The 25,935-nt window shown below is 38.8% G+C and overlaps 2 protein-coding genes across 12 annotated transcripts in view; one reads left to right on the top strand and one right to left on the bottom strand.

Annotated features, from left to right (window-relative positions):
* Positions 1 to 20,567, top strand: part of Trim55 (tripartite motif containing 55) — a 53,135-nt gene extending 32,568 nt beyond the window's left edge. For 5 of the 11 annotated variants that reach the window (XM_048782992.1, XM_048782993.1, XM_048782990.1 and 2 more), the window contains one exon: positions 19,555 to 20,567. In XM_048782992.1, coding sequence (XP_048638949.1) covers positions 19,555 to 19,677 — 123 coding nt within the window. In that variant the 3' untranslated portion in view covers positions 19,678 to 20,567. Of the gene's footprint in view, positions 1 to 2,939; positions 3,915 to 19,554 lie in introns of those variants that run through there. The other 6 variants (XM_015485830.2, XM_048782986.1, XM_048782991.1 and 3 more) reach the window with 4 other exon arrangements.
* An 812-nt stretch (positions 20,568 to 21,379) lies between these two features.
* Positions 21,380 to 24,050, bottom strand: Crh (corticotropin releasing hormone). The gene is made up of 2 exons (XM_015485749.2): positions 23,267 to 24,050; positions 21,380 to 22,483 (listed from the first exon to the last, which is right to left on the bottom strand). The coding sequence occupies exon 2, from the start codon at positions 22,467 to 22,469 to the stop codon at positions 21,879 to 21,881; it is 591 nt and encodes a 196-aa protein (XP_015341235.1). The 5' UTR covers positions 22,470 to 22,483; positions 23,267 to 24,050; the 3' UTR covers positions 21,380 to 21,878.
* Positions 24,051 to 25,935: the final 1,885 nt, after the last annotated feature.

Raw genomic sequence — 25,935 nt, 5'->3', positions numbered from 1 at the left:
ATCTAATAGTTAGCTTGAAAACTGCACCCTCAAATGTTCTGGGCATCCTTAGAGTCTGCTCAGCGGCCCAACTCCTCCCCACATTATTTGTGGTGAAGAACAGTAGAAGTGTAGCACATGAACTTTGGGGGTGCAAATGGGCAGAAAGAAAACAACATGTTTGTTTTTAATAAGTCTGTTTTAAATTAGTTTCTAATAAAACTAATGTTTTATTAGAAGCACGACCTAATTGTGGATCTGAATAATTGTCTGAAGAGTTCTCTTAATATTCTGAGAATAGAGGTTTGGGGTTTTGTCACTATGTGTATATTCTTATAACATTCTCTGAGGCTGCAGGGGGAGTGTCATGCTTCATGGCTGCCATCCACTGAGCCCATGTCGTGTGCACTGATATTCATTCATATGCCTGTGTGATCAGGAGAGGGTGAGACAAGTAGGTGGGGCTGGGCACAGTGGATTGACCTTTAGTATTGCAAAGCACCTTACTTATGCAGTTCTCAGCATTTGAGAAAGGGCTTACACAAAGAGAAGCAAACCTATTCAGGATGGAATACCGCTCTTTGATCCCTGAAATGGCATATGGACAGGTCAATAGTAGCAAAATTGCAGGACTTTGAATTTTTTGCAGGCCTAATTCACCTTCACCACTCCAGGATCCAATTTACCAGATGAATATTTATCTAGTGCGAGGATAAAAAAAAAGTTTGTTGGAATTTCACACTGCATCACTAGTCTTACCATGAAAATTTAGGATGTTGTATAAGAGTTCTCCTTGACCACTGCTGGTCTCACTTGTCTTCACTAAATGGTCCCATGTCTGGGAGTGAGGCTGCTTTAGGCATGTCAGACTCCCTTGCTGAAATATTTTCTATTTTCAGGTATTTTCTTTATATCTACTGACATAGTGACACCTATCCATCACCCAAGCACACCTGCAAATTATGTCTTAGAAACTGGTCATGCAAAAACCAGTTGTCCCTTCCTCCATCAATGGTGAACAGGGCTTCTCCTTTGTGTTAGAGCGTATGAGCATTATTGACTTCTCAATCCTCTAAGGAAAAAAAAAAAATCTTAACAAGGTTTGGATTGAGCCTTATGGTAAATCTGAATCTCAGGAAAGGTGCTGATTTTCATCCAGCCTTTTACAGGGTGAACTTTGAGCCCATTCCTGCCAGAAAACTATGCAAAGACCCCATATATTAATTGGCCTTTAGCTGCAAAAATTGCTTTCTATGTTTTTATCCTGGACCACATGTGCTGTACGCTCAATTGGTACAAAGAGAATTTTGTAGACATAACATTAGATTTTTTTTTCAAGGGCCAATTTTTAAATTTGTTTTGAAAAAGTTACACCATGACCTAGTCAACCTCAGAAAAGAAGGGAATAACAAGGTGGGAGAAGGAAATTGTGACAAGTTGTGCTGTGTTAGACTGTTTTTTGTTGCTATAACTAAGTGGCAGAGACTAGGTGATTTTAAAAGAACAGAAGTTTACTTAGCTTACAGTTACAGAAGCCAGGGAGTCCAAGAGCATGCAGCACCAGGATCTAGTGAAGGCCTCATGCTGCATCCTAACATGGTGTAGGGCATCACCTGGCCAAAGCAAGTATGCTAGCTCGGATTTCTCTTCCTTTTCTTACAAAGTCACTAATGCCATTGTGGAGGCTCCATCTTCACAACCTCATCTAATCCCAATTGTCTCACAAAATTTCCACCTCCAGATAGTAGTAATATATAAATTGGGGGATTAAGTTTTCAACACACAAACTTTTGAGGGGCACATTCAAATCATAACAACTACCCTTGTTATGTGAGGCCTAATTTCTTGGTGATGCTTTGTTGTGACCATTGCTTGAGCCATCTGTTGCCCTTCCTCTTTGTACAACACTTACCTGCCCATTATACCTACATGTGAACACAGGAATTTCCCTCCATCCCCACCCTGTCCCTGTGGACAGTTGAGTATTTTATTGGGAATATGTGTGGCAATTACATTTTTACAAGGGCGGGCATACCAGCAATGAGTGTCCCCCCTTCTCCCCTCCCCCTGCCCCCGTTCTCTTTCCTCCCTTCCCAATGCAGCTTAGTGGCCTCATTTGGAAGAAGCTGTCCAAATTTAATGGGAGCTGTGCAGACAATAGGGGTTTCCAAAGAAATGTCTCCATCTTTGATGGATCAATTCAGCAGCTGTTGAGATTGATACATGAGCTGGATACAGTAGATGCCTCAAGGTCAGAGGAAGCCCCCACTTGGTGGAGCGTGCACACACACACACACACACACACACCCCAGTGAGAACCAAGTGCATTGGAGATGGAGACTTTGGCATTGACATCTCTCTAATCTCTACTTCTTTAAAGAATCGTGTTTTGTGTATTTCATCTGAGCATGAAGTCATGGTGGTAAGAAACTGAAACCTATTGTGTCACAGCTATTTGCTATTTCAAGAATGGAACAATCACTATTCATATTCTATTCTTCAAGCCTGAATATAGATACAGGAGTCTGGTAAAAATTCTTCCGAGGTTTGGGGCAGTGGAAAGATGAATGAAATTAAGAGAAAGGACTCGCCTATCAGTTCTTGCCTATATTTGACTCTGGGCATTTAATTTCTTTGAATCTCAATTTCCTCACCATAAAAATAAAGGGACTACTCAGTGAGTAGATTCATCTATCGATACAACCTTGAACAATAAAGAATCTAGTCCTAACCACTTTATACTATGCTTCAGGATGTTTTCAGGGAAGGGTTATAGACTCCAGCCAAACACCATCATTCTGGGTAGCAATAATAATAATAATAATAATTTTTAGTGAAATAGAGAATGCATTATATCTCTCAAAATATATTTCCTGTCAAGATGGTCATACATAAACCCTTCTTATCATACTGATTTCCATTTAGCTTGATGTTCACGTTGCTGCTCTTATCTCCTTTAGATGCCATAAACTTTATAAAACCCATGATGACACCATCCTCAAGTCATCACCTAAAGGTCCTTGCAGACCTCATTGTCCGGTAGAGCAAAGATGCAATGGACCTGTTAGATGCAGTCACAGAATATTGGATGGATGAAGAAATGAAAGATACGTGATTTTAAAATCAGCTTTTTTAGTTGTTTTTTTTTTTTTTTTTTTACATTTTTTTGGCCGGTTCTAGAAGGCCATATAAAAATAAAGCTTTACAGTATATGGACTGTTATGACTGCTTTTTTTCACTTAGAATAATGCTTTTGAGATTCATTCATTTTATTGCATATATCATTATCTGGATGTTTTTTATTCCTGAGTAGTATTCCTCTGCATGCCTATACCAGAATTTATTTATCTATTCATTATTTAATAGATGTTTTTGTTCTTAGCAGCTTCATCTATTATAAATAAAGCTGCTATAAGCATTCATATGTGGAATATATGTTTTCATTTCTCTTGAGTAAATACTTAGGAATGGAATTGCTGGTTTGTATGGTAAATGTGTAACTTCATTACAAGCTGTCAAAATGTTTTACATAGTGTCTATTCAATGTTATGTTTCCTAACTCCTAACCCTTCTATCCTAGACAGCATGGTATTGTGTCAATCTTTTACATTTTTGCTATTCTAATGGATATTTATGATAGCTCCTTATGGCTTTAATTTGCATTTTCCTGCCTATTAATAATGTTTATCATCTTATAATGTGTTGATTAGTCATTTTTATATTGTCATTGGTGAAGTATCTGTTCATATCTTTTAACCACCTTTTATTAGGATTGTCTTAGAAGTTCTTTATGTATAATGGATAAAACTCCCTTATCAGATAGATGTTTTGCAAATATTTTCTTCTAGCCTGTGACTTTCCTTTTCATTTCTTAACAATGTAGATTGAAGAGCAATTTTTCTTTTAGTTTAACAGTTCAATTTATCAGTTTTTCTCTTATAGTTAGGCTTTTTTGATGTTCTATTTAAGAAATCTTTCCTAAACTCAAAATCATAAAGTTTCCTTATGTGTGTTCTTCTAGAACTTTTTAGTTTCAGCTCTTAAATTTGATCTAAGATCATTTTGTTAATTTTTGTATATGTGAGATGTGAATCAAGGTTTATTATTATTCTTGTTTGTTTTTCATATAGATATTCATGTATTCTACTAACAAAATTTTATTTTCTTCGTTGGAAAGACTGTCCTTTTCCTTTGGAAATTCAATTGATCGTGTATTGATCATATTCATAGAGCTATATCTGAACTGTTTTGTGCCATTGACCTCTGTCTGTCCACCAATATCATACTCTCCTGATTGTTACAGCTTTAAGGAAGTCACCGAATAAGGAGAATAAGGTAACAATAGTCATCCAACTTTGATCTGGCTTCAAAATTGTTTTGACTCTTTACTAGTTTTACTGAACTTTTAAAAGAACCAGCTTTTGGATTTATTAGGTACCCCTCACCTCCTACCCTTTTTTGGTCAGTTTTTCTATTTTACTCATTTCTTCTCTTTATTATTTTCTTCCTTATGTTTAGTATGCATCTAATTTTCTCTTCTCTTTCTAGTTTGTTGGGGTGAAGTCTTGGATTATTGATTTTAGATTTTTTAAAAATGTCTTTAGTCTTATAATTTTCTTCCAGTCACAGCTTCTCCTGCATCCCATAAGTTTTGATATGTTTTCATTTTCATTTAATTCAAAATATTTTCTAACTGACCTTGTAGTTTTTCCTTGGACTGATTTTGTTGTTGTCGTTGTTGTTTGATTAATGGTATTTAAATTCTAAATATTTAGAGATTTTCTAGATATTTTTATGATTTCTGGTTTAATTCTGTCGTGGCCAGAGAACATGTTTTATGTTTCTAATATTTTTATATTTATTAAGATATTTTTATGGCCCAGAACATGATGATCTACCTTGGTAGATGTTTCACATGCACTTGAAAACACAAGTACTTTCTGTTTGGGGTAGCGAGTTCTACACATGTCAATGAAGTCGGTTGGTTTATGGTGCTGTCCTAATTCTACCCATATTCATACTGATTTTCTCTTTTATCAGTTGCTGAGAGAGGAATTTTGAGATCTCTGGCTATAATTTTAATTTTTTAAAAAAATATTTCCTTGCAGATCTATCAGTTTTTGCTTCATATATTTTGAAAACTGTGTTTAAGTACATTTATATTTAGCATTGCTATATTGTTTGAAGAATTGATCCCAAAATATGTGTTTTTTTAAAAACAAAATGTATTATCTACCTCTTATTTCCCTGTGTTTGCATGCTTAAAGGGGAATAAGAGGGTCCTCGTTCACGTGGGTGGGTACTGGCTTTTAAGGTATTTGTTGGGGAGGTCCTGGAGGAGAATGGTGCTGACCATCTTTAAGGCATTATTTCAAATGGCAGGCCTCAGGGAAGCTTTCATGGTCCGAATCCAACAGGCATGTCTTACCTTCTTTCTTTACCCACACACAGGGCCAAGCACAGCCACGGCCAGGATGATTGAGATACTCTTAAGTGATTGGTCTGAATTTTACAACCTGGTGATTAGTCATCACGGTTTTGTGGGACCCTATTTTTAGTTTTGATGTCAACTGCTTCATGAGCTAATATCTCTATACATTTCCATGACATACCTATGCCCCAGTTCATTCCTTGTCCTATTTAATGTTTTCATAGAACTACAGAGGACACCCATTGGTGGTTTAGTGACTTCCAGTACCAGGCTTTTCCTGTTGACTGAGAAGATCTGATGGCTTGTCCTCTTGGCTAAAAAGACCTGACCCAAATGCCCACATAAAGACGCAAATAGCTTTTCCCTACCCCCAGTTTCCCCAGTTCCTTTCTATCTGGCATATCATTACCTCAAGGACAGAGCCTGTGGAACAATGTGGGTCCCCATACCTTAGCAACCTTAACCCTTAAGGGTTACAAATTAGGAAATTCGAGCTCATAGTAGAAGGAACCTGTGGATGTCAAGGTCACTGGCTAATTATAGACAGAAGCTGTAGGGAAAGTGCCGCCAAGGAAAGCCAGCCCATGGCCATCTTAATTCTCACTCAGGCTCTATAAACGTTGTCCTGTGAGGTTATAAATATGCTCCTAAAGGAAAATGTAAAAGCATTTTATTTTTTAAGATGGATGGAAAAAGTAGTGGAGGAGAGGAACAGAAAGGAAAGGGGAAGGAAGAACAGTCAAACCGCTGGTTTAAATGGTCAAAAAGACAAGCAGAAAGGGGGTACGTAGCAAAGTTTCTTTTTCCTTCTCAAAGCCCAGGTTTAATTTCTATGTGTACCCAGATCTGAACCTTCATCAATTTTCTTTATCACCCAAGATTCAGTCCTCTTGAAAATATTCCTTCTATCTTAAGCTGGAATGTACAATGGGCCAAAGATGCCAGTGCATCTCCACCAGGTGCAACATGAAAAAGATAAAATCATTTTCATGCAAGTGACCTATGAAACCAAACCACATACATTCAGCACAAACACCCACTCCAGCTGCCACCAGAGATTGAGAGGTGAGAGATGCCAGAGGCTAGAGGGCCGGGAAGCTTCTTTTCCGTGTGAGATTAATTTCACAAGGTATTACAGAGCATTTAAAAAAAATAATAAAATAAAACAGGAGACCAAGAACATGATTTCCCAGGGTGCGACTATAGGTCCTCAGTCCTTTGAAACGATGTATTTAATTCTCCAAAGCAAACTGAAATGAATGAAAATTTAACTATGTTCTCTGAATTTAATTGAGGGACTCAGGGTGTCAAATTATTTCCAAAGAGAAATCTCCTACAGAGAGCGGTTGCTTGGTGTTTTACAAATTAGGAAATTCGAGCTCACAAATCAACTGTGCTCTGCCAGGCACCCTGGCTGTGCTGGAATTTCAACTGGATAAAAGTAGAGAGAAAACAGACCAGTGAGCCGGACTAGCCTATATCTAATGCATAATATTGTCAGGACTTAATCCTGGAAATTATAAGAAGTTATAGTAGCAATGCATGCATTTTTACACAGAAAAAATATTTGTAGGTGGGAGTAAGTTTTTCTTAACAAGTAAGTTTTAATGAAATCATTACATTAACAGTATTAATGCTTTTGTTTTTGTGTCTTGCAACTACAATTTTACTTTTCTGGGCTCCTCACCCCACCCCACCCCGCTGAGAAAGTGACATCCTAATAATTGTCGTTTTGTGGTTTTACAGAAAAAAATAAAAGTAAACTTTAGACTGTATTTCTCAGGATCAAATAGCATTCTGAGTAAATGTCATTTTAACAGGAAGTTAAAATTGATATATCCATTTCAAAGAGGGAGGTATCCTGTTAATTGTGTGTGGCAGTATAATGAATTCATTTCCCCTTGGCAACCTGTGCCCACAGCTGTACAATTCCGTGAAAACAGGCACTGGGGAGAGCTCTCTCAGGGAGTTGTTATGACATAGCTAGTTGAGTTTTGCTTCCTGTGTTTTAAATTGTTTATTATTTTCATTTAACCTCAGACCCTTGTTAGTACTGTGCATCTTGTTGGGTTTTTCAGTCTCCATTTGTGTATCTCAGTGACTTCTATGAAATGCCTTTTTCATATACTACAATCCACGAAGTGAAGAGTTAATCTGTCATTGTGTTAATGCATATAAAACACTGATGGCACCACAGTGGCTGTGACTAAAGTGTGTACGTTGCTTTATCACTTACAAAGTCTTAGAAATTCTCTCGTTTAAACCTCACATCAACTCTGTATGGTAGGAACTGTTAACCTCCCATTTTATAGTGGAGGAAAATGAGGATTCTAGTGAGAGCATGACTTGCTCAAGATCACAGAGTTGCAGAGAGCTTACTGCCTTCAGATCCTTGGTGACCACCAGAATGTGGTATGCAGTGTTATGGAGGCCGAGCTGGCATCTAAGGAAAGTAAGTGGATCCCCCCTTCACCATGGTTGATACCACTGAAACAAAACTCAGTGCCACCTAGGACACCTCTGCTTTGACTTACCATGAATGACAGAGTGGCACTACCTCACAGAGGACAGGTGAGGCATTTCTAGACCTCCACTGCTTTCCAGGATGTGACTGTCCATCACAAATTAGACAGATCCAATCTTTTAGCTGCATCCCAAACTAAGCCTGTCTGACTTCCAGTGGTGGGTCAGTCCCACCGACTGAGTCTCATATGTTCCCCAACACCAGCTGCCCCCTTTCCCTTTGGATATGCGGTCACCATTAATACCTCTCAGCACTTCATCTGTAGAGATGCTTTGAGCAAGTTCCTCAACTTCCCAGGTCTCAGTTTCCTCTTCTATAAATGAGTCATGATGAAAACTTGATAGTGTGGTTCCTGAGAACCTGTTTTGCCTCTTTGCCTAAGACAAAGTAAAGAAGTTCCTGTCTGTGAAGGATTACGGATCTAATTCTTTGCAATTCAGTTCTCTTTTCAGAAAGAGTGAGAACACACATGGAATCTGAGCAGGACACACAGCTGTTAGATCCATATCTAAGAAGGCCTGGCTGTGCCAGGTGATATCAGCACCCATAAGACCTGCTGCCCACTCTGACGCCATATTTCATAGATACCATGTTTGAAAAAAACTAAACAGAATACATCCCACCATCCTCCTCTAGGTTAGGAAAGCATAAGTGGGGTAGTTTAATTTCTCGTTATTTGATGGGCCTAAGGAAATTATTCTGGCTTCTGATCTTCTTTTAGCAGGAAGGAAGAAACTAATGGCAATAAAGCCCCCAGATCAATTCTCTTCATCCATCCCCTTATGAAGGAGGGCATGGCCATAAATTCTTCCAAGGAAAAACACTTTTTTTAGTGTTTTCCTTCCAGAGATGCTTGGGGGATCCCCATTTTCTTCTTCTTCCTCTAGTCTTACAAAGACTGTACTACATTTTCTCAACTCTGTGTTTCATCTCTAACATATATTGCTGGCCTTACACCAAGAAGAAATGTCTGCTTTCCTCTGAAAGAGATGCTCATGATGGCACAACTGCCTAACAGAGTTTCCAAGGCTTAGGTCTTTGGTTGGCAGCCACCAACCATGCCTTAGTTGCTTCCCACTGCTGGTGACTGGCCCAGATTCTTGATGGTATCCTCCTTTCCAGCCAGGAATCCTTAATGCTTAAGTTATTCAAGAGCCTAAGGTTCAAGAATGCAAATTGAGGGGAGCAAGCCAAAGCTTGGGTTGGTTCTTTCTGAATAAATATTCTAAACATGATCTCAGGATTCCTACTTACACTACTCTGGTTTTGATTCTCTGACCCAGCCTAGTAGGTTTAGGTTGGACATTGGATGGTGGCCCACTCAGCAGCCTCAAATCTAGCCTTATCATTCCTATCCACGTTCCATTAAGGAAAATGGCTTTTGTTTTAGATGGGCAAGTGTTCTTTTGAACTGGCCTAGAGAGACTGGCATTTAACATGCAGTGGTAACCAGACTCTGTCAGGCTGAATTTCTCATTGGCATCCTCTGAGGCACTCAAGAAATCGAGGGAGGCTGGACACAAACTTCCTCAAGACTCTTAGTTCCTCTCAACGTCCTGCCATCATTCATCTGTCAGGGTAAGACCTGGACATATCTGGCAGGGGTGTACATTAAACCATCATCATCCATTAATGTCTTAGTTTCAATTCATTTTATCAGATTGATTGCTATCAGTTAGATAAGCCTGAGGGAATAGAACACAGCAAAGGCACATTTTAATAGGTCAGGGTCATGATGGTGTAGAGAATGGCCATATGGAGAAGACAGATGCTGGCAGGCAATGGAGGCCCTGAGAAACTTAGAGGCCGCTGGAGGGCACTAGTTACTGATGAAAATGGCTCAATCTTCTACTTTGGGCCAAGTTTAAAAAGAAAAGGCCCCATTTAAGTATAACTGTAGAGACTTGTACTAGAGTGAATGTTAGGAAAGTGTCTGTCTAGTTTGTTCTGTCAGTGGATCATGTCGGGCAGGATGCATTTAGGGTAAAGGGGATGCTGGCATTAACTCTCAAGATGAAACAAGGGTACATCACCAGTATGCAACCAAGTGAACTGTGTCCTCAGTTTATATAAACAAGACCAAGGATATGGTATAAATGCCTACAGGTACTCCAGATAATTTTTGCTCTTGGCCCTCACTCTGGCACCAACCTTACTCCTCTGAGAGATAGCATCAATCCCTATTTTTTGGAAGAAATTTTTAATAACTTCATGGAAAAGTAGGGGTGTCAGAGCAGCAAAATCAAATGATTTAATCTCAGGTTTTGAAAACTATAGGGCAACAATGGCTAACACATTTTAAGCAGAATATTTTAATCTCTAGTACAGAAAAGAAAGTGCAAACATACAAATCCCAAAAGCAGTTCCAAATGGCTTATTAGCCAATGATCATTTCCCAAAGATTCTATTCTCTGCAAAAATTGCCTTGTCCTACTAGTTTCACCTTTTAGATATTTCAACACATCACTTGGGAAGTTTACTCTAGAGTAGAAACTGCTTTTAAAGAAAAGGTAATACAAAATAGAGTCTGATGGTCTATTTGTCCAGGCAGAATTCACTATTTACTCACAAGGAACAATTACAAACATACTTTTACAATAGCCCCAGATCAGTTAGGCTGGTTTGATTATTTTTTTTAATTTATTTATTTATTCTAATTTGTTATACATGATAGCAGAATGCATTTGAATTCATAGTAAACATATAGAGCACAAATTTTCATGTCTCTGGTTGTACACAAAGTAGAGTCACACCATTCGAGTCTTCATACATGTACTTAGGGTAATGATGGCCATCTCACTCCACCATCTTTCTTACCCCCATACCTCTCCCTCCCCTTTCCCTATCTAAAGTTCCTCCATTCCTCTCATGATCCACCCTCCATCTCCATTATTCACATATCAAAGAAAACATTTGGCAATTTGGTTTTGGGGGATTGGCTTTCTTCACTTAGCATTATCTTCTCCAACTCCATCCACTTACCTGCAATTGCCATAATTTTATTCTCTTTTAATGCCGAGTAATATTCCATTGTGTTTATATACCACATTTTCTTTATCCATTCATCTACTGAAGGGCATCTAGGTTGGTTCCAAAATTTAGATATTGTGAATTGTGCTGCTATAAACATTGATGTGGCTGTGTTTCTGTAGTATGTAGGAGTGGGATAGCTGGGTCAAATGGTGGTTCCATTCCAAGTTTTCCAAGGAATCTCCATACTGCTTTCCAGATTGGTTGCACCAACTTTCAGTCCCACCAGCAATGTAGTGTACCTTTTTCCCCATATGCTTGCCAACATTTATTGTTTTTTGTATTCTTAATAGCTGCCATTCTGACTGGAGTGAGATGAAATCTTAGTTTTGATTTGCATTTCTCTAATTGCTAGTGATGTTGAATATTTTTTCACATATCTGTTGATTAACTGTATATTTTCTTCTGAGAAGTGTCTGTTCAGTTCCTTGGCCCATTTATTGTTTGGATTATTTGTTTTTGTGGTGTTAAGATTTTTGAGTTCTTTATATATCCTAGAGATTAGTGCTCTGACATACATGTGGTAAAGATTTGCTCCCATTCTGTAGGCTCTCTATTCACCTCACTGATTGTACTTTTTGCTGAGAAGAAGCTTTTTAGTTTAAATCCATCCCATTTATTGATTCTTGATTTTCTTTCTTGTGCTACAGGATTCTTATAAGGAAGTCAGGGCCTAATCCGACATGATAGAGATTTCGGCCTACTTTTTCTTCTATTAGGCACTGGGTCTCTGTTTAATTCCTAGGTCCTTGGTCCACTTTGAGATTTGTGCATGGTGAGAGATAGGGGCTTTCATTTTGCTGCATAGGATTTCCAGTTTTCCCAGCACCATTTGTCTTTTCTCCAATGTATGTTTTTTGGTGCCTTTGTCTAATATGAGATAACTGTATTTATGTGGATTTGTCTCTGTGTCCTCTATTCTGTACCACTGGTCTATACTACAGAACAATAGTATAGTGCAATAGTACTATTGCTCTGTAGTATAGTTTAAGGTCTGGTATAGTGATGCCTCCTGCTCCACTCTTCTTGCTAAGGATTGCTTTGGCTATTCTGGGTCTCCTATTTTTCCAGATGAATTTCATGACTGCTTTTTCTATTTCTATGAGGAATGTCATTGGGATTCTGATTTGCATTAAATCTGTATAGTGCTTTTGGTAGTATGGTCATTTTGATAATATTAATTCTGCCTATCCAAGAATAGGGTAGATCTTTCCATCTTCTAAGCTCTTCCTTAATTTCTTTTTTAGCATTCTGTAGTTTTCATTGTAGAGGTCTTTCAACTCTTTTGTTGAGTCCTAAGGTTTTTTTGTTTGTTTTTGTTATTGTTGGTTGTTTGGTTTTTGTAATGGGTTAGTTTTTCTGGTTTCTTTTTTCAGAGGATTTGTCACTGATGTACAGAAATGCCTTTGATTTATAGGTGTTGATTTTATATCCTGCTACTTTGCTGAATTCATTTATTAGTTCTAGAAGTTTTCTGGTGGAATTTTTTGGATCCTTTAGGTATAGAATCATATTGTCGGCAAATAGTGATAATTTGAGTTCTTCTTTTCCTATTCATGTCCCTTTAATTTCTTTTGTCTAATTTCTCTGACTAAAGTTTCAACAACTATGTTAAATAAAAATGGTAAGAGAGGGCATACCTATCTTGTTCCAGTTTTTAGAGGGAATACTTTCAATTTTTTTTGCCATTTAGAATGATGTTGGCCTGGGGCTTAGCATAGATAGTTTTTACAATGTTGAGAAATGTTCCTGTAATTCCTAATTTTTCTAGTGTTTTGAACATGAAGGGGTGCTGTATTTTGTTGAATGCTTTTTTCTAAATCTATTAAGATGATCATATGATTCTTATCTTTAAGTCTATTGATATGATGAATTACGTTTATTGATTTCTGAATGTTGAACCAACCTTGCATCCCTTGGATGAACCCTACTCAATTGATCATAGTGCACTATCTTTTTTTTTTAAGAGAGAGAGAGAGGAGAGAGAGAGAGAGAAAGAGATAGAGGGAGAGAGAGAGAGAGAGAGAGAGAGAGAGAGAGAGAGAAAGAGAGAATTTTTTAATATTTATTTTTCAGTTTTCGGTAGACACAACATCTTTATTTTTATGTGGTGCTGAGGATGGAATCCAGCGCCCCACGCATGCCAGGCAAGCGCACTACCGCTTGACCCACATCCCCAGCCCATGAGCTATATCCCCAGCCCAATGCACTATCTTTTTGATATGTTTTTGTATTCAATTTGCCAGAATTTTATTGAGAATTTCTGTATCTATGTTTATTAGAGATATTGGTCTGAAGTTTTCTTTCTTTGATGTGTCTTGTCTGATTTTGGAATCAGAGTGATATTGGCCTCATAGAATGAGCTTGGAAGTGTTCCCTCTTTGTTTCATGAAATAATTTGATGAGTACTGGTATTAGTTCTTCTTTGAAGGTCTTGTATAACTCAGCTGTCCTGGGCTTTCCTTGTTGGTAGTCTTCTGATGACATCTTCTATTTCATTGCTTGAAATTGATCTGTTTATCTTGATTCAGTTTGGGCAAATCATATGACTCTAGAAATTTGTCAATGCCTTCAGTATTTTCTATTTTATTGGAATACAAATTTTCAAAATAATTTCTGATTATCCTCTTTATTTCTGTAGTGTCCATCATGATATTTCCTTTTTCAACACAGATGTTAATTTGAGTCTTCTCTCTCCTTCTCTTTGTTAGCATGGCTAAGAGTTTATCAATTTTATTTATTTTTTTCAAAGAACCAACTTTTTGTTTTGCCAGTTTTTTTCAATTGTTTCTTTTGTTTCAATTTCATTGATTTCAGCTCTGATTTTAATTATTTCCTATCTTCTACTGCTTTTGGTATTGATTTGTTCTCCTTTTTCTAGGGCTTTGAGATGTAATGTTAGGTAATTTATTTGTTACCTTTTTCTTCTTTTAAGGAATGAGCTCAATGCAAGGAACTTTCCTCTTAGTATTTGCCTTCATAGTACTCCAGAAGTTTTTATATGTTGTAGCAATGTTCTCATTTATCTCTAAGAATTTTTAAATCTCCTCTTTGATGTCTTTTGCAACCCATTATTTATTCAATAGCATATTATTGAGTCTCCAGGTGTTAGAGTAGCCTCTATTTTTTATTTTATTTTTGATTTTTAATTTCATTCCATTATGATCTGATAAAATGCAGGGTAGTAGCTCTACTTTTTTCTGTATTTACTAAGGGTTGCTTTGTGGCATAATATATGGTCTATTTTAGAGAAGGATTCGTCTGCTACTGAGAAGAAAGTGTATTCTTCCATTGGTGGGTGATATATTCTATATATGTGTTTTAAGTCTAAGTTATTAATTGGTTTATTGAGTTCCATAGTTTCTTTGTTTAGCTTTTGTTTGGAAGATCTATCCAGTGGTAAAAGAGGTGTGTTAAAGTCACCCAGAATTATTGTGTTGTGGTCTATTTGATTCTTGAACTTCAGAAGAGTTTGTTTGAGGCTCCATTGTTTGGGGCATATATATTTATAATTGTTATATCTTGTTGATGTATGGGTCCCTAAGCAATATGAAATATCCTTCTTTATCCCTTTTGATTAATTATGGCTTGAAGTCTACTTTATTTGATATGAGGATGGAAATCCCTGCTTGCTTTTACAGTCCCTGGGAGTGGTATGTTTTTTCCCAACCTTTCACCTTCAGTCTGTGGATGTCTTTTCCTATGAGATGATTCTCTTGGATACAGCATATTGTTGGGTCTTTTTTTTTTTTTTTTAAATCCAATTTGCCAGTCTATGTCTTTTGATTGGTGAGTTTAAGCCATTTACATTTAGGGTTATTATTGAGACATGATTTGTATTCCCAGCCATTTTTGTTTATTTTTGGTATTTAACTTGATTTGGTTTCTTCTTTGATTGGTTTTTCCTTTAAGGTAATACCTCCTTCACTGATTTTCATCAACAATTTTTTTCTTTTTCTCCTTGTGAATATTTTGCCAAGGATGTTCTGTAGTACAGGCTTTCTAGTTGTAAATTCTTTTAACTTTTGTTTATCATGGAAGGTTTTTATTTCATCATCAAATCTGAAGCTTAATTCTGCTGGATATAAGATTCTTGGTTGGCATCCATTTTCTTTCAGAGCTTGGTATATGTTGTTCCAGGATCTTCTAGCTTTCAGGGTCTGGGTTGAAAAAATCTGCAGATATCCTAATTGGTTTCCCCCTATATGTAATCTGATTCCTTTCTCTTAGGACTTTTAAAATTCTATCCTTTTTCTGTATGTTAGGCATATTCATTATAATGTGCTTTGGTGTGGATCTGTTGTGATTATGAATATTTAATGTCTTATAAGCCTCTTGTATTTGATTTTTAAATTCATTCTTCATGTTTGGAAAATTTTCTGATATTATTTGATTGAATAAATTGTTCATTCCTTTGGTTTGTAACTCTATGCCTTCCGCTATACCAATAATTCCTAAATTTGGTCTTTATGTTATCTCATAATTCTTGAATGTTCTGCTCATGGTTTCTTACCATCTTCACTGTGTGGTCAACATTCTTTTCAAGATTATATATTTTGTCTTCATTGTCCAAGGTCCTGTCTTCCAAGCAATCTAATCTGTTGGTGGTGTTTTCTATTGAGTTTTTAATTTGGTTTATTATTTCTTTCATCTCAAGGATTTCTGTTTGTTTGTTTGTTTTTTCAGAACGTCTATCTCCTTACTGAAGTAATCTTTTGCTTCCTGTATTTGCTTATGTAGCTCTTTATTGAATGATCTTTTGCTGCCTGTATTTGCTCTCTTACACCATCTTTAATTCACAGAACATTTTAATTATGTACATCCTGAACTCCTTCTCTGTAATTTCTTCTGTTATGTTGGCCATGGTTTCTAATAATGTAGTATCTTGGTTTGTTTCGGGCACTTTCTTCCCTTGTTTTTCATGTTGTTAGTGTGTCTTCCCTTCTAGCACTGCAGATCCAAAGTATTACAGTTTTTACCCTAGAGGCTATAGGGTCCCTGAAGGGTCCCAATACCTCTCCTTTAAGGGGTAGAACAATATTAACAGATCCCAATAGAAACAATATACAGCCTTAAACCAAATAGCTGCTATTAAGAAGACATTTACAGTTTTGTCACAATATACAGAAATGGTGAATTCAGTTATTATCTACAATATAAATAGTAGGTTTGCAAAGGGATCTACAATTTCTTATGGTGAACAAAGAACAGGGAGTAAGGTGTAAGATGGGATGTTGAGGGGATAGGAAGTGAAGATATAGAGTTATTAGATCTTAGGAAGTATGAAAGAATCTAAAGTTGGTTAGTAGCAGGAGAAGAGAAAGAAAGTGATTTCAGAGAGACAAGTAAGTGGGAAGACAATAGAAAGAGTAAAACAAACAAACAGGGGCTGGGGTTGTGGCTCAAATGTAGAGCACTTGCCTAGCATGTGTGAGGCACTGGGTTCAATCCTCAGTACCACATAAAAATAAAATAAAGATATTGTGTCTTCCTATAACTAAAAAAATGTTTAAAAAATGATCAAAAACTAAACATAAATATTAAGAAAAATAAAAATATAAAAATAGGAGGTAAATGAATATATAAAACAACTGTGATATACTGTTCAGACATCCTCAATAGCCTAATTCATGAAAAATACTTGGTTTCACAAATGTTGGGTATGTGAAGGCAGGAGAAGAGAGGGAGAGAAAAGACAAAAAAAAAATCTTAAAGGAAGATACAAGGATTGTTTTTATTGGAGATCAGTATCTTTCCTGCTTCCCTTCTCATCCAATAGGTGGGGTTGTCTGTTGTTTGCTGGTATCTCCACCCTCAGGATGATGAAGGTTATTAAGGTGCGAGGGTTCTGGTCTTGGAGGCAGGGCTCCTGGAGGTGGGGTATAGCACTTGCTGGTCCCCAGTGAGAGACTGCACCCCAAGGATCTCCTTTGGGGCCTGCTTGGGTGATGTGGGTGCCTGGTCTTGCTGGTCTCTATGCTGTATCATCCCCTTTTTCCCTACTTCTCAGTCAGAAACCCCTCTCTCCAGAGGTCTTGTGGGCTGTACTTTGGGGGCTGCGCATGGAGAGCTGTTTTGTATTGGGCAGTTTAGAATCAGGTTTTGTGTTGCTACAAGCTGCATAGTCGAAAGAACTGTGCTGGGTTAGTAGCTGCCAGGGAGGCAAAGAGTTGGGGACTCTAGGTCCCTTGATATTGCTTCTAAGCACCAGCCAGTGTCCCAAGCTGGGAGTTGCCCTAAATAAAGATGGCAACAAAGGTGTCCCAAGATGGAGGAAGCTGCTTTCAGTGATGGGGTGTTGGGTTGGGTGGGGCTGGGTGGTGGCATTGGGGCATATTCAGAGATGCAGCCCTGTGTCGTGCAGTATTGTAGCTGGTGGCTGTCTCCAGACCCTGTGCAGTGTCCCCAGGTGCAGGCTACTGCGTGAAGGAGACTATGGCAGTGGTTGTAGTGTTGGAGGCGACCAAGGGACCCCCGCGTAGGTAGATGGGAGTCTACATGGGAGTGGCTGCCAGAGGTTCTGCTCATGGGCAGCATCCTGTGTGGGTCCTGCTCGGGCACCTGGAGGTCCTGTGTGGATGAGTGACCAGGTGTGTGCTGATGCTGAGGCTTGGGAATCTGAAGGGGACAGCAGCCTTGATTTCCTGTGAGGGAGCAGCTGTTGGGGGACCTCTAATAACTCACAAAGAAACAGTATTCCCACTACTTAAATCCATGGTCACAGAGCGACACAGAATGCAGCTTTTTCCCTCTAGCCCGTCATCTTGGATCCTCCTGTTTTGATTATTTGTGTTGTTTTGATTTTTTTTTTAGGATTAGCGATGGTGAAGTGATCATGGTGGGAAAGAGTTTGTTTGACATGTATGTACAAATTGAGGACAGATTTGATCTGCCTCTGTTTCAAGGGCATTGAGATCTCTTAACCCACTTTCAACAGAATCTGCTGCCATTCTTTTTTCAAAGGCCCAGTCTCACTTGAGGTTTCAGCTAGCTGTTTCCTTATAGAAAACTGTCTGGTTCAGTTATATTCTACAGTGGTTGATGTGACTTCATGGACCTTCTTAACTTCCTATCAGGAAGCAATCTGACAGCACAAAGGATAATCCCAAAGCCATAGGACTTAGGACAATTTCATTGATTTTTGAAACATCATTCCCAAAACATATATTCAGGGTAAAATCTGATAAGGTATAGGCCAAGCATTCACTTTTCCCTCAGAACTACCTCGAGTGGCAATAAAACAAAATGCTTACCCAGAAAGTTCTGCTTTGCCAGTGCCAGGCACTTTCCATTCATATAACAGCTTCACAAAGTCACCAAGAGCTTCTGAGCTAAGTGCATGTGCTACTTCATTGCTTTGAAATTAGTAGCATTCCAGTCTGTGGGGTAGATTTACCAGTAAAGCATCAGAATATATTTGCTTATTTTCCATCGTTCTCCTAGGAATAATCATGTTTGTCATGTACCTTTAAATGTAAAATGTTTGAGTTAATAAAATCAAATTGCATTTCAGCAAGACTTTTTTGTTGTAATTGTCCCTCATTCCATTATTACTTTTAAAACTCCAAACAACATAAATGAAGTTCACTTAAGTTGATCAACTAATTCAAAATAATAAGCTGTTAGGCACTTATAAAATGTAATTATGTATTTAGAAGTATTGATATTGGATTTGATTTTATAGAAATGATGTTTTTAGATTTTATTTCTCAGAGGAAAAATGTCCCTTCATGATTTGCTTAAAATTAAGCCTGCAGTTTTGCAAAATCTATACAACATTTTGACCAATAATGGACCACATGTATGATGGTGGTTCCATGAAATAATATTGCCTAGTGATGTTGCAGCCATCTTAGTTGGTGTTAGTACCTGCTATGATGTGCATACAATGATGAAAATATCTAACCATACATTCCTCCAAAAGTACCCATTTCATTAAGCAGCACATTAGTGTACATCTGATAGAAACTTTCTACTTTAGCAGTGAAAAGATTATAGTGTGTCTTGCCATCACATTGGGTATAGCAATGTCATCCATTAAATAAGGATTTGTGTTTGTGTTGCTGGGCCAGTCAAGTTTTTTCAGTCCAACCCAGGGCTTCACACATGCTACGCAAGCACTCCATCACTGAGCTACAACCCCAGCAGGTATTAATTTTTTTAATTCTACAGATTTTTCTAAACCCAGATACCTATAAGTTTCAATGAGACTGTCATTTCAGTAAATTACGTACAAGTGGACTTTTTTTTTCCCCAAAAAAGAACAGCCTGGACTCTTTTCCCCAAGAACTCCCTTTCACTGCATGCGTTACTGTTGTCCCTTTTTGGATCATGAGTGTGAATTCTTTCATGGCTCTTGATCATATCCAAGATAACCTGAGCTTGCTTTCTGTTCTTAATAATAATTATATGGAATATAATTATTCCATATTATTCCATGTGGCACCAATCTGGTAAATTGTAGAACAACTGCATGTATTAAATATGGAATATAATTATTATTATTGTTTCTCCTTAGTAGAAAAATGACTGACTAATCCCCCAAAGACTAGCCTCTTCTTCCTCTGATTCACATATTCTTCTGTTGCAGATTGGATTTGAGGCCTCTCCCCTCCAGGGACAGGCTGCAGCTTCAGGGAGTGGGAGTGGAGCTGATTCTGAGCCAGCTCGCCATGTCTTCTCCTTCTCCTGGTTGAACTCCCTGAATGAATGATGTTCATTCCGACTGCTGCCCCTCTGTCTGCCTGAATGAGATGCACACAGGCAGCAGGGAACTTAGATGAAATTAACACGATACAGATGATGAATGGGACCTCTCGACAGGATTTTTAAAAGAAAGGAAAAAAAAAAACACTTTAATTCCAGATGACTTATCTAACACATTGAAGAAAAAAATGCTTTCAGAAAATAGATGCAGAAAGCACTGGAGAAAAGAAACTTGATCTTATGCAAGTCTTTTATTGTGTGGGAAACATGAGGGGTGTGTAGGTGTGGTACATGTGGGTGTGTCAGTTACAAGTAGCAAGTGTTGAAAAATGTGGGCACTACACTCTCGTCTCTAATAGGCACCAGCTTTTTGTTATTAGATCATAGTGGCTCTTATTTCCTTTTCTCTTTAACAATGCAGGTGGTCAGTGAAATTCAGTGTCAATTCAGAAATGCCTGATTTATCAATATACAGACAAATGGTAAATCATTGACCAAAGCTATGAAAATGTTGTGCAAAGTTTTCCTCTTTTCCATAATAAATGTCACTGGATGTGTATCCAGAAATGTTCTTTGAATTTGATGGCACTTTTATAGTCCAGAAGGCTGAAGGCCAAGGACATCTCTTGTGACATTTTTCTAATCTTAGTTTTAGACACTTATATACTAGGTACTTTAATTGAAAAAGACTTTCTAGCAGAAACCAGTTTCTCATACATCTCTGTGGCACCAATCTGGTAAATTGTAGAACAACTGCATGTATAAATATATATGTGTGTGTCTGTGTATATACATATATATCATGCTTTATTTGTCCCACCATAATACTTCTTTCAGAACATAAGTGTAACTTTACTCTGTATGAACTGTTAAATAAATACTGTTTTTAAAAATTTAGTCTTATAATGATTTATTCAGAATTTCATATCATCGTATTAATTTATTAGTCAAGTGCATTTCAAGGGCCTTAGGGGGGAAAAGCATTTTCATACATATTTTGAAGTATTTAATAATTTGATTGAAAATGTTAAGTTATAACTAAACTACTGAAGGCAAATGCATTTTAAAACTAGTTAGCTATGCTGTTGAGTTTTAGAAGTGAGTAAAGATAGTTCATATTCCTAAGAATCAAAGTGATTAGCTTGGAGAGTTTTTGTGCATAATTAAAGCCAAATGTTCTTTGTAAGAAAATATTTCCCCAAGTGTCATTTTACAGCAACTGAGCATAGTTGTTTTAAATGGAGATACTTTCAGGTTTCTCCTATTCAAAGTAGTCATTGGAAAATAGCTCAGAAAAAAAAAAAATTTATGGTACCAATTGATAAAGTAAGCCTTTGTCATGGAAAAACAATGCAGCATTTTGACTGTATGGTTCACCTCAGCTCTTCTCTTTATCCTTTCCTACTCTCCCCAATTACTTCATATCTCATTATTCATCAAGGAATGCTTTTTCCACTGTGAGTGATCCTCCATTTGTAAAATAACCAAGTTTTAGAGCTAAAAGCAGTTTTCCAAATTATCTAGTTCAATCTCAGATGAGTCGTCTGAGGTACAGAGATAAGGTGATTGTAGGACCTGTGCAGCCACTGACAGATGTTTGTATCTTTGGTAGAAAAAAAAATGCAGGAAGTTTGGGGGATTTTTGACTGTTTGTTTATTGTGCATAAGACAGTTTGGAGGAAGCTAGAAGAGGAAAAATAAAAGCACAATAACCATTGCAGCTTTTATTAAAAATATAAATATTAAACATTCTCTTACACAATCAATTGACCGAGGATTGGAAGGATGTTTTATTACTGAGATGTTTACAAGAAAATATTGATTCACATTTCACCTTACCCACCCACTCAAGAGAACAAAATTCTCTTTGGCTCTGACCACTACAAAAGCAACTGGGTGGCTTCCATCTGCTTTTTCAAAGTGCTTCCTCCTGGGTTTACATTTTCTTTGAAACACTACTATAAAGACACTGGACACGGAAACTAAAAGTGGACAATACAAATAACATTGCGTTGTTACTGCACGTGAATACACTTTGTGCATGCTAATTAAGGGATATAGGCTCTGTCCCTGTACATCTATGTTGCAAGCTATATAAAAATAAACAAATGATATCAGAGCAGCACTGTGGTACAGAATACTGTATTCTTAATTTTTTTTAACTTTTTTTGTGCTAAATGCAGAATATTTTTGGTCAGACGCATCATTTCATTTCCCAATAATCTCCATCAGTTTCCTGTTGCTGTGAGCTTGCTGCGCTAACTGCTCGGCCCTGGCCATTTCCAAGACTTCCCGGAGAAGGTGAAAGGTGAGATCCAGGGAGATAGGAGGCTCCTCGGACCGCCGCTCCCTCTCCAGTGCCTCCTGGTGGCGGGTGAGGGCGTTCTCCCAGCTGCGCTCCGCCGGACCTGCGGGGCTGTCAAGAGAGCGCCGAGGCAGCTGCAGCTGCTGCAGCAACACGCGGAAAAAGTTGGTGGCTGCCTGGTCCCGCAAGGGGCGGCTGCCACTGTCACCGGCAAGGGACAAGGAGTCGGGCAAGAGCCGAGCAGCCGGGCTCTTGTTGAGGTTCCCCAAGCGAAGGAAGTATTCCTCTCCCATGCGGAGCAGAACGGGCCGAGGCTGCGGCTGCTGGGGCTGCTCGGGCTGCGGCGGGGGCTGGAAGAAATCCAGGGACTGGGGGGATTGCGCTGCTTGCCGGGCTCCCGGGACCTGCCCACGATTTAGGAGGGCCCTGCATGGTGGGCAGGGCAGGAGAGCCACCAGCAGGACGCCCGCAGACAAGAGCAGCGGCAGCCGCATGTTAGGGACGCTCGCTGCAGAAGAGAAGTGGGCGGAAGGAGAGAAAGAAAGAGAGATAAAGTGTTGGTCAGAATTTAGCTCAACTGAGGGGTGCACTTGGGGGGATGTCTTCCTAGCCGACACGCGGAGAAGTGAGAGGCTATGCCCTTGGGGTGGGGGTGGGGGTCGTCGTGCGCTGTCCGTGGTGCTTAAGACACTGATCTCGGACTTCTGCAGTAGGGGTGATAGCGGGAGCACGAAATGGGACGTTTGAGAGGCTCCGCACCCAAACTCATCCCCTCTCCAGGAAGGAGTGACCTTGCTCTTGAGACCCTGAAGAAACAATCCCCGAGTCTTCTTCCTAAGGATCCCCAAAACCTGATTCCCCTGAGCCTAGGTAAAGAGCCATAATTTAAGTTTTCGCCCGCTCTGATCACCCCCTTCCGGATATTTCAGCATTTTCTTCCAAATTAAGAGCTACTCCCTCTTCCTGTCTCTCCATACCTGCCCTTCCTTCCCTTTCTTGGGGGTCGGGACGGATGTGGGGCCAGTGGGGTCCTTTATACAGACAGCGTTGAGGAGTAACCGGCAGTTAGGGTAAAGATGAGCAGCCGTCTAAGTTTGTTTTTGCTATACACAGCTACTAGGAATCTTAAGGCACAGTCAGCAGCAGCAGCAGCAGCAACAACAACAACAACAGCAACACACACACACACACACACACTCGCCCGCACAGGGACAGCTGGCTCTGCAGGGCACACCGCGGCAGCTCGGGCAGCGCAAAGTTGGCGGCGCGTTTCCGTCTAGGCGCTCCCTACCTTTCCTGGAGTTCTCAGGTGAGCCCGGCGCTGCTGCCTCTCTGCAGAGGGACGTCTCAGGGCTTTTTCTGGCGGTTTTCTTCTCTTCTCCTTTCTATTGCTACTTTCTTTTTTTCTTTGTCTCTTCTCTTTCTCTTCAATGTACTTGGGCTCCGAGTTTTCTCCACACAAGAGCTTGGAGTGGGATTTTATAGCGTCGACCCTCTTCAGAAAGCACGCAGCATTTGCCTAATAAGCTGACGCTCTCTTGACAGCTCGATTGCGTGCTGCCTCTGCTCCTGCATAAATCATAGGGCCCTGCCAAGGAGCGAGGGACAGAGTTTTGCTATTTCAACACTGAATCTCACATCCAATTATATCAACAGATATTTATCGCCTCCTTGGTGACGTCAATGAGCCCTAAAATGGAAGGAATTCTTATGACTTGTCCATTGACAAAAATTCTTGAATGAAATTTCCCAAGTGTGGAAAACAAACTGACCTCTTACTATGGAAGGCCAAATTGTAGGTCAGAAAAGCGACCAAGATTGGGAAGGGGGAGAAAGAGGAAGTGGGAAGGAAGGGAGGTCTACCAATGCAGTCCTGCCAGGAAAGTAACTGCCAGTTACAAGGGGTGGCTCTCTATCTTTCTGGTCCTTCTCTCTCCTAACTTCTATGACCAATTGTCTCAGGCAACATCTTGGTATCTGAAAATGTCTCTTTGCTAGAGACAAAGAGTCCCACCTTCTTTCTACCTGGAGAAGAATGAAGAACCAGGAGAAGACTGAAGGAACATTCAGATTTTAAGTTTCTATCTGCTTTTTCCTCCCAAGAGCAGATAAAGGAACTATGAGTCTGCAGAGACAAGACCAGTAAGTCTCTTGAAATACAGTTTTACGATTTTTTTTTTAAATGATGAGAAGAGCTACTCCAATGATGAGGGGCTGCTGGGTTACAGCAAAGATTTTGGGTTCTCACAGAATCTCACTGCTCCTCCTTTGTTTCCCTTTCACAGTCTAAAATTAACTATGGACTTTTCTCTTCTCAAATTAAAGCAAAAGAGGACCAGTGAGAGGTGCATGAGTTAAACAATCTTTTTTTTAGTCTACTCAATGCAAAGCTAATGAGAAAGGCATCCACTAACTTCCTACCCTGTGTTGGAAAAAGCTTTAATTGCTAAACAACAAAGCTAAAAATCAGTTGCATTTTTTTTTCATTGATGAATACTGACTCTGTACAGAGATAATCTTATTCATTTCACCTCCAAATACTACCAGTATTCATTATAGTATACATATCAGGGATACCTAGGTTGTTATTTTTTATCATTCCTTTTTTTTTTCCAAATTCAACTGTGCTCCTGTGAACCTTACAGATAAATGCTTTCTGACACTACTACAGAATGAAATGCTGTGCCTATAAAACCACACTCAAATTTTGAGTTATATGCTATCATATAAGTGGGAGGCAGTTACCTCTAATTCTGCAATTCAAAATGCAATTGCAAACACTAGTGGCTGTGATTCAATTCAGCTTTCAAAAAACCACCAGAGTTGTTTATCAAAAATTTCCTGTTCCTCATTTCTGGTTACCTCTGCCGCTTCCTTAGTAGCTAATGTGACAAATGATGCAACACATTTTCAGCTCCTATTTTGGGCCTATACTAATCCACAAATGCTCTGAGAAACAAAAGAAAAGTAGGGAGAGAAATACCTACAGTTTCCTGAAAACTAGCTCGTAGCTGGATTATTGTACTAAAGAATGTACTTCTGACATAAAAGATCAGAGAAAGAAATGTGTCTACTAGGAAAGATGTGGGTTGCTAATAAGGGATCATGATTAGGAAAACAGTTGAGCTTCTGGAGGAAGACAGTGTTTCATACAGAACCTTAGTTTTTGTAATTGTGTGCGTTTTAAAAGTAGAAGTGGAACTCAATATTTTTGCTATGTTCCTTTGTGGTCTCTTCTCTGTCCCCATTGACAGACTGCAGCTTGGATGTCCATGGCGGGGGTGGGGGGTGGGGTGAAAAGTAGACTTTGAAGGGGGAAGTTGGAGGTAAACATATATAGAAGAGGAACTAAGTAAGGGATCAGAACACGAGTTTTGTTGGGGAGGTCTGGCACATTCCTCCAAAGAAGACACAACAAGTTCTGAGCTCTGGCTCTCTTTATATCCCTTTAGATCTCTCTCCAATTGAGTAATACCATTTTAGTGTAGCTCCCTTGTCACTGTTGAGTCCTTGCTGTATGGTTTTCTGTGAAGATAAATTGGGAAGCACCACAATTTATTCAAAAGTTAAATTTTCTCACATGACTTGAAGAGATCCCCTGGCTTAAATGAGAATTTAAAGAGGTTAAGTAGCTTACCTACAGTTCCCCAGCCAGTTACTGGTAAAGTCAGAATTAAAATCCAGTTCTACTGACTACCAGTCCATATTACTTACATAATAAAACAATACCCTTTGGACTTCCTTTTTCAACAAAGGCACATGAACAAGTTGAGATGAGAAGAATAATTTAGATAAAGCAGTATATTCACACACCAGTCCTTGAGAGACCTTTTCTTAGACTTTCCTTTATATTGGTAAATCTCTGCATGAGAATGCAGAGATCCCTCCAGTATGCTGATGTCCCTGACACTTGATTTTAAACCTCTGTATGCATACATTAAAATTCAGTCTTCAGCTGAA

This window comes from Marmota marmota, unplaced genomic scaffold (assembly GCF_001458135.2).
Source record: "Marmota marmota marmota unplaced genomic scaffold, marMar, whole genome shotgun sequence".
NCBI classification, from domain to species: Eukaryota; Metazoa; Chordata; class Mammalia; order Rodentia; family Sciuridae; genus Marmota; species Marmota marmota.
The sequence above is the reverse complement of the archived record's forward strand: the minus strand, read 5'-3'. Positions and strand labels throughout refer to the sequence as shown.

Bases quoted from the DNA above. Each gene is read 5' to 3' on its own strand.
- Crh (XM_015485749.2), bottom strand. From the start codon at position 22,469: ATGCGGCTGCCGCTGCTCTTGTCTGCGGGCGTCCTGCTGGTGGCTCTC.